The sequence below is a fragment of the Helicoverpa zea genome, chromosome 15 (genome assembly GCF_022581195.2).
Source record: "Helicoverpa zea isolate HzStark_Cry1AcR chromosome 15, ilHelZeax1.1, whole genome shotgun sequence".
NCBI classification, from domain to species: domain Eukaryota; kingdom Metazoa; phylum Arthropoda; class Insecta; order Lepidoptera; family Noctuidae; genus Helicoverpa; species Helicoverpa zea.
In genome coordinates this window covers 4615507-4624807 of record NC_061466.1, presented here as the reverse complement: position 1 = coordinate 4624807, position 9301 = coordinate 4615507, and the positions used below count along the sequence as shown (strand labels likewise).

The 9301-nt window shown below is 36.5% G+C and overlaps 2 protein-coding genes across 2 annotated transcripts; one reads left to right on the top strand and one right to left on the bottom strand.

The window, feature by feature from the left end:
- Positions 1-4855: 4855 nt before the first annotated feature.
- Positions 4856-6254, bottom strand: LOC124637024 (mitochondrial inner membrane protein OXA1L-like). The gene has a single exon (XM_047173339.1). It carries the CDS (start codon positions 6119-6121, stop codon positions 4922-4924), a length of 1200 nt encoding a protein of 399 aa, XP_047029295.1. The 5' UTR covers positions 6122-6254; the 3' UTR covers positions 4856-4921.
- A 254-nt stretch (positions 6255-6508) lies between these two features.
- LOC124636945 (U3 small nucleolar RNA-associated protein 15 homolog) lies at positions 6509-8975 on the top strand. Its single transcript, XM_047173237.1, has 4 exons — positions 6509-6740; positions 6983-7081; positions 7390-7572; positions 7735-8975. The coding sequence occupies exons 1-4, from the start codon at positions 6639-6641 to the stop codon at positions 8938-8940; spliced, it is 1590 nt and encodes a 529-aa protein (XP_047029193.1). The 5' UTR covers positions 6509-6638; the 3' UTR covers positions 8941-8975.
- The last annotated feature ends 326 nt before the right edge of the window (positions 8976-9301 follow it).

The following is a 9301-nucleotide window of genomic DNA, read 5'->3' as shown; positions in this document are numbered from 1 at the left end:
AAACAAATCATGTAGTACGTGCCCCCGATAAACCACGATAGTTATGGTAATAGATGCTTGTGGCATAAAATATGAATCCAGTGCTCGTCAATAAACGAGATTTGATGTATTGCTTATAGATTAGGGCGTTACTTCTTATTGGTAGTCATAAAGTTGGCAACAGATAAGCAAGGAAGAAAATATCTTCGCCGTAAAATAAGTATTAATTTAGCATAAACGAATCGCTCAGCGTTTAAGTTAACATTTGCATCAATCTGCCTTAACACCAACAAATGTCCTCATATACATGCAAATAAACAAAAATGCGAAACTGCTTGGTGTAGAAATGAAATAAAACGGCCATAAAGTTGGTAATAATACTCATATTTCATTGTAACAGCCCCCGACGGGCGCAGATTGAGGCGGCCGGGTGGACAAATCCCTAAAACTCGAGACTGCCGAGACGAGGCGCGCTGAAATACACAAATGTTATTGAAGACGGCGTCACAATGCTTCCTTACTTATTGTTATAACAAGCCTAAAGTGCCTTTGTTTTCATAGTGAACTTTATACATGTAGCTGATAGAAAGAAATCATTTGAGTTGGAAGATTTGTTACAAACAACCACGAGTGTTTATTCACCATTTTGATATGGTATTTCAGGATTTACACAAAATCTGTGGTTCAATTTAATTATTAACATCCAAAATGTAAATGAAGCTGAAAAAATTCTGTCATTACACATATTTGCTAGAGCCCTGCAATATTGTTTCAACGAACTATTTAATGATAATTAAAATTTAAATATTGTAATAATTGTTTACACCGTCGCACCACTGCGAATTAATTAGGTAAAGTACTGTGTGCAATTTTATGATTAAAGGGTAATTTATCATTTATCATCTGACCCTCCGATCACGTACGGAAACGCCCGACGGGCCACGAACAAAAGCTGCAAGCAATCACGCATACATGCATACATCGGTACTAAATAACCTTGCCGAATCACTTTGTATTGATAGTACAGAGCTAGACCCAAAACCGTGTACAATAACAGAAGCCAATTTGAACAGAAACGAATGCGATATTCACGATTTATGTGCAGGATAGGATAGTCGAATGTGTGCTGTGCGCACGCTTTTGTACAAAACGAAAATAGTGAGAATTTGTGGTAAAGTCACTGAGTAAATTCGACTTCACAGTCCGAAATTACCAGTTGAATCTGTAATAATTAAAATTAAACAACAATAAAACGTTATACCTACCTTTAAATGAGATTCAATACTAAGAAATGGAAAATAGTATAAACAGCTAGGTCATCTCCACGTGTGGCATGTGATAAATATTTCATAATTCACACAAAAGTAGATTAAAGCAAGGAACTCGTATTAAAGCACAAAATTTTCATTACATGTCTAGATCATAAAATATCTCATTACGTTATTTAATATCGAATTGAAATGGAAAAACGTTGTCATGGCATCCATAGTAGCTACCCGAGTACCGGGAAAAATTATATCGCCCTAATTCGTTTTATTGAGATTGACTGTGCCTACATTATAAGCAAGAATTTTTTTTTGGAACAAATGTAAGTTATCTAAGTACTTACTTATTTAGCTATATAAGCAAAAAATGTTCTTATGGATTTCTAACTTTTTCTACAATTTCTCTCGCGTTGTCCGTGCGTGCCCGTGCCGTATAGAACCTAACGACCTGAATCAATTACCTTTCCCAATTTTCAACATTTAAGTAGGACACATTTCAAAGGTTGAAGCTTTAAAATATAAGCTTACCTACGAGGTACGTAGAGAGACTGGGATTTTAAATTAAATAAACACTGTAAATTTTTACAGTCATGTTCTATTTTTTGGAGGGACACGCTGTTCTATCGAGTGAACAGAATTCATATTGGCAACGTCATATTCGAATTCTCTTCATATCAGAGTATTAAGGATTCTGGGTCCATTTTTAGACCTATGTTCTATAGAAACGGTAGCAGCTGTGACCGAATGTTGGAAATATTACATCTGCGTGATATCTGATCTAAAATAATCATGAACTCAAAATTGTGACAATTTTGAGTTGAAGAAGTTGCGCAACTTCTTCAGGACAAAATTGACAAAGCATAGAAATGAAAAAAAATCCTCTCAGTTTAAGACCAATTGGGGGATTTTGTATCACTGAGGCACACTAAATCTCATATGATTGTGAAGAGGAGAGTGCGCAATTTTTATTTACCATAAATAATACATAAGTAGGTACCCTAAATCCAAAGGATGCGTCACTCAGTGAAGGTGTAACATACATCAGTGGTAATTGGAATATTCTTTTATTCAGAGTTTTTAGCTTATAAATTTTTGAGACGTGGCAGAAAACTAGCGCTGTCCGAACTAACTTATCTACGAGTGTTATAAAGTAGGTAGTACCTAGGTACGTTTTCTTTGTAGGAGTCTAAAAGGGCCTAACTATTCGATTTTGTACCGCAATAAATCGTGAAGACTAACAAAAATCTGAAGGCTGCTAGTATTTTTTTGTTGACTCAAAACCCAAAATATTACTTAGTCGCCTTAAGCACACTTCGCACAAGGGCGGCTAAACGGCTATTTTTAACTGACTTCTAGGTAATAAAGAAAGAGGTTATCAATTTTATGTAAAACGATTGGCTTGCTTATTTTTGCAAAAGCTCTATAGAATAGAGTACCTACTCCAATGGAGTAGGTAGGTCTTCTCAACCGCTATATTCCCTCTTGCCATTAGCACCCGTTTCGGTAAAGCTTTTTCAAACGACCGTAGTTTGCCAAAGTACTTAGCCCTACATATTTGGTAAGCACTTCAACAATTAATAGTTCAGAGTTCATAAACGAAACTAAATGGGTCAGGTATGTATAAAGCGAGTTAATTGGCTAAACATTGAACTCCCACATGAATAGACCGTGCGAACTTTTCTTTGGCTATTGCCGCCCAATAAAATAGCGATTTTGTTCCCATTTTCGTGAATCACTATAGGAATACTCTTAACTAAGTAGGAGCAAAGTCCCAAAGACTAAGTTGGCGAGTGAGTCCACTTCAAAATTCAGAAGTTCCAACTTCAAAAGGGTTCTCCATTACTATTTAAGCACGAACTTTCTTCAACAATAAACGGTGCTGTACCACAGTGACATCGATCTTTCAACTACGTAGATACCTGCGGTTTTGTAAGACCCATTGAAGGGAAGGTGATCATAGCTATCATGTCTGTTTACTTTGTCACACAACACGAGTTATGCTTTAAAAGGAAAACTTGCTTTGACACGTGTAAACTACGCTTCCGATACTTATTTTAATCTAACTACGGTAGTTACAAAATTCGCAATGGTATTATTTTCTGTAACGCTACGGAACAAAATCTTTCAGCCACAAAGCTGCATTTGAAAAAGTAGGTATATCCGCAGTGTCCTTCATAATTTCTAAACAATCCCAATTTATAGGAGGAGAGAAGAATACCCTGTAGATATTTTCCAATAGAAAATAATAAGACAAAAAAACACTGCATAGAATAAAGGAATTCCGAAGGCAACATTTTTACATTTCCTTTTCAAATAAAGACCTCATTACTTGCTTGTAAGTTCAGGATAATTGCCCGTTAAGCTGAAAAGTTTTTGCAGGCATAGTTGAATAGAAGAAATTGTTATTTTTTTGAACGTTTTATTTTTTGCTGTATATTTTCTTATATCCAGAGGTACCTATCTATTTTTACATCATATATCTAGCTTATAGAGGGAACTCTACTCCTGAATATAATATGAACTTTATTATTTCAGGGCTCGTCTGCTAAACCTGATCGTGCCTTCCTTGGCTATAACATTGTTTCAACCATTAACTTCCGTATTTCGAAGATACGCCGTAGAATATCAAGTAGCCCATATAGAACAATAAATGAAGACAATATTGAAATACAAACGAAAGTACCTACTCGAAAAATATGTATTGTGCCAGGGCGTTGGAGCCTGTCGGAATGTTTTCGACGGAAATAATAATAAAGAGGGGAAACCATTGCCGTTTGAACAAAGCAAGGGCTCAAAGGCTGAATGCTTAGAACGCAATTACCGATGTCGAGAGGTTCCGTGTAGGGCAACTTTATTAACCATATAGAATTATATGGGTACATTCTTCTACCATTCAATAATAGCTTAATTTACTTAGATATTTTGAATCGAACCTAGGTGTGCAAACCACGGAGGACAAAAACTACATTAAATTATTACCTGGAACATCGCAGACTTTTTTAAATTTTAGAAGTGTTGCTGAGCTACATTACTGAGTAGGATGTGCCACATATAGAGCCTACTTTTATTACGTGGACTTGCACTAGCAACAAACTGAAAAATCAGTAGTTTTCAAAAGCGCTAAAGGTCTGCATGTCTTTCGGCACGATAACCAAACCATAACGAGCCGTATAGGTACTTGCCGCGTATTGGCCAAATCGGCGATATGACCACTGAAAATTGTTCATTTATAATTAGGTATATGTAGTTAAATGATGCAACTTAACGTAAGTAGATAGGAACTTACATAGGTACTTTGCTATCTGCGTGATTCAGCTTAATTATGCCATCTATACTTTTATTGGATAACAATTTACAAAATACAGAGGTCGTCATCTTGCAAGGGTCTACGTCATTGTTCGTAGATTGTGCTGCCATCTCGCCGACAGTGCCCGTAACTTATATAAAATGTGTGTGCTGAGAAGCTTTATGAAGATAGTGTGCCAAAATGGAAATTACCAGCCTACATGAAGCATGAGATGAAGCAACTGTTAATGTTACTAGTTGTAAATTATAAGCAGCACTAATTATCTACAGGAAACTTAAATATTTAAATAAATAAAAAAATACAGTTTCTTACTTTAGATAACATTTATTACACAATAATCTACACTAGACAAATATATAATCATCAAAACCTACTTGGGTTTTGCTTGTACATTTGATAGCTTTGTGGGGTCGAATTTATATGTTTTCTGCAGAGGGCCTTTACCAGCTCTTGTGAAGATCATTTCATCTATCCGTTGCCTCTCAGCTAACTCTTTGGAAATTTTCATGTTTGTCCATGAATCTTTTGCGCCATCAATGAAACCTTTTTTCTTTATAGGCAGATTTTCAGCTGAGTGTTTAACCAACTTAGGGATCTTGAAGTATTCTCGTACAGCTGGTATTTTCAGTACACCAACTTGAATAAGTGATATGAAGTTACTGGAACACCAGTATACCAAAATTGCACCTGGGAAGTTGATAGTGAATGGAACCATGATAACTGGGATTGCCCTGAGGAAATACCTCATCATTTGCATGTTCTGTGCTTCGAGACGGCCACCATCAACTCCCAATTCTATTGTAGCCCACAATGTGGCACTAGTTATTATTGGCAGCAGGAAAAATTGATCAGGTACGGTTAAATCCATGAACCAGCCCAGCCCTCCATACGTCATACTCTCCACCGGGCAGTTTGCCATCCCTCTTAATCCCATGAAGAAGGAAATAAACAAAGGAGCTTGAGCTAAAGGAACAATCATGTTCTTTAATGGGTTTAACCCTTTTTCTTTCATAAAGCCCACCATCTCTTGAGCATACCGGGCTGATTCAAGCTGATTGCCAGTTTGTCTAGCTTGTGTCATCTTCAATTGAAGCAACTGAATTTCTGGCAAATGGTTATTCATTACTGCTGAATTTCTCTGTGCAATAATAACTAGAGGGAACATAACCAAACGTACACAAACCGTTCCAATGAGGATTGCTCCCCACCATGGCACATCCAAAGAAATATGTAAATATTCCAAGCAATGCTGGACCATACCAACAGGCGACCAGCCACCGAGACCTAAACTAGCAAAGGTAGGCTCTCCATTTGCGGCAATGGCTTGTACAGTTTCAGCAGTCAAGTCGATAAGTGTCGACGGATCAGGTACAGGCGGTGCTTCTGGTATACTATCGATTAAGGGAGATATTTTCCCTGCATCGCTGTTACCAGTAGAAGCAAACCTTACTGGTGCCGCTGAAGAACATACGTAATAAATCTTCGCTTTTCTAACCTCAAAACTCTTTTCAGAGAGGTAATTTATAACAGCACTTCGAGGGCGGCCGTGACGGCTAAGTAATTTGAACATGTTGGTTTTTGTTTATAATCCCGTTTAAAATTATACCGATAATAAGTAAGTATAGTAAAAATTCAATATATTTTGTTACGGCACATTTCTGACATAACGTTTGACAACTCGTAGTTTGACACTTGGATTTTCTTGCTTGTTGTTGTCTATGATATCTACCACAGATCATCATAAGCCTTACGAGAGCCTCAAATTCATATTATTTATGTATTTCGTTCACGACTAAAGCCCCTATATTGTAGGCTATACATAGCTTTACTACAAATTATATGAAATTCTAATTCGTAAATGAACTTGAAGCCTGCTATAAAATGAAAATAATGTAGAACAAAGCCATCTTTTCCATCTTTTCATAAACAGAAATGGCTGTCACACGCACGTGTTTAATATAATCTATGGCAATTACTGTCAAAGTCGAAGTTTCAAAACAACGTGGGAATGTTGTTATCCTCATAATTGGTTTATGTGTTATTTTAAGTTATGTTACTGTATTAATAAGTGCTAAACGTTTATAACCATGGCCCACATTTCATACCCATTCAAGAAAACTAACAAGGCTGTGTACCAGAAGCCGGCTTCTGTACTTACGGAAGATGCAATCTATTGGAAGAAGTTAGGAGTAAGTGTTCCAGATTCGATTATGCAGGCTTAATAAGACCAGTAATTTGAATGTAAGAGTAACTGGCCGTTTTCCCGCAGTTTCACCCGCGTCCCGTGTTATCTACTGCCCGTTCCGAGATAAAATACAGCCCGTCACTCGTAAAGGACGTAGCTTTCAAACTGTGAAGTTGTCTTTTTCTCTACTTTTCAGTAGTTTCGAAGCCATATACGAAACTAAACTAACTTATTTTCTTGTTGTAGTCACCAGTGCTAGTAAAGGAGTTTGGTGCTATAGATTATTTGGACTTCAGCCCAGTGGAACCTTATTACTTTGCTGCAACATGCTCAGTCAGGGTACAGGTGAGTTCTTTAAAATAATATAATGAGAGCCAGTCTCTGTCCATGATTCCGTTTTATAAACATACAGCGTAATTAGTTCCATAAAATCTATAATTTCTCTGTTTTGAGATTTTCTATTAACTGTGTTTTTTTATTATTTTTTCATATTCATTTAGGCATGTACTTGCACTTACAAACCTACCTATTTAAAAATAATGAAACCATATTGTTTTTGGATATTATTATTGGTTCAGAATAGACAAAATGAACCCAATCATTTTCCATGTTTATGAGTTAAAATAACAGTGATTTCATCTATTTTTTTCCAGGTATATGATCCCATAACTAAAGTTGTAGCCAAGAATATCTCGAAGTTTGTTGAAGCAGCTTATGGGGCTACCTTCAGGGCTGACGGAAGACTTCTGGTAGCTGGCAGTGAGGAGGCTGCTGTTAAACTGTTTGATGTTCAGTCAAAGAATGTGCTCCGAGTCTTTACTGGACACACTGGCCCTGTAAGTATATCTACATGAAAAACCATAAACTCTTAAAAAAGGTTGTTTTAAAATTGATTCCTACGTGAGACCATTGATCTTAAAGAAATTAAATGAATTTGATGCAGTTTATATGTTGAAAACTAGTTCTAAGACAGTTAATCATGCTTGCATTGCTTTCAGGTTCACAGGACATTATTCACGAAGGATCATGTCAAAATTATAAGTTACTCAGATGACAAATCTGTCAGTTTATGGGACATTGCAACCGAAGAGAAGATCAACACTTTCTCCGAACACACAGACTATGTGCGAGCAGGAGCCGCCAGTCCCATCTCACCAGAGATTATATTATCTGGAAGTTATGATCATACTGTGAAACTCTATGACTGCAGGTCTAATGAGGTTGTACTTTCAGTAAACCATGGTAGCCCAGTGGAATCAACACTGTTCCTACCTTCAGGGGGAATATTCATCAGTGCGGGTGGTACAGAAATTAAAGTATGGGATATCTTCAATGGAGGAAAACAACTAGCCAATATCTCTCAGCACCATAAAACAGTAACAACTCTAAGACTGGCCAGCAACAATAGCAGACTGATGTCTGCATCATTAGATAGACATGTCAAGATATATGACATATCTACATTCAAAGTTGTACACAACATTGATTTTCCTAATGCTGTATTGAGCATGGCCATTTCCAAACATGATGACACTCTAGCAGTTGGTATGATTGATGGCATCATTTCAATACGAAAAAGGGAGAAGCCAGCAAAACAATCAGATGAGAAAAAAGGTTTGTTTAAATTCGCACCAGATCATATACCTACAATAATTACAGAAGAAGTTCAGAACAAACATAAGAATAAACAAAATAACAAGGTTACTCAAGGGCCAGAGTATGACAAGTTTCTTAGGAAAATGGAGTTCACTAAGGCTCTTTCAGCAGTTCTTAAAACATATGTGGCTACAAAATACCCAGAGAAAACTACTGCTCTCATACAAGAAATGTTAAGGAGACAGGTTCTTCATGTTGCTATGGATGGGTTAAATGATAAGGATATAGGATCATTACTTAAATACTTCAAGAAAAATCTTGGAGAAACAAGGTTTACTAGAGTAATAATTGATGCAGCCAATGTTTTTGTTGATGTATTTGAAAGCCAGGTGAAATCCTTCCCTGAACTTAATTTGTGGCTGTACACTTCATTAATGAAAGAGATAGAGGAAGAAATAGAAGTTTGTAAGAGAGTGAGTGAGTTGGAAGGTGCTATAAACCTTTTGATGGCTGGAGCACAAATTACAGAAACAAGTGACACCCTAGAAATAAATGATAACTTTGCACCATCAGCTAAAGCTCTAAAAGAGATTGTTATCGATGTATAAATAGAATAAATAATACTATTACAATATTGTCTAAATCTTAGTTTTATTTGTAAAACCTTCCTAGTAGATATTACCATAAATAAATAGCAGTGTAAAACTCAACACATGAGTATTACATAAATGAACTTGATACGAAAATGTTTGCTTGTTATGCTTTTTAAGTGAAAATAAACGGGCTGAAACACGTGAGATAAAGTTAGGTATAGGTATATTTTGGACCCTGGAGAAGCAACAACTACTTGTTATCTAGATTCTTACAAGTCGTATCTCGGGAAAACAAATGGTTCGTCATCATCATTATCTCAGCCATAGGACGTCCACTGCTGAACATAGGCCTCCCCCATAGATCTCCACAGATACC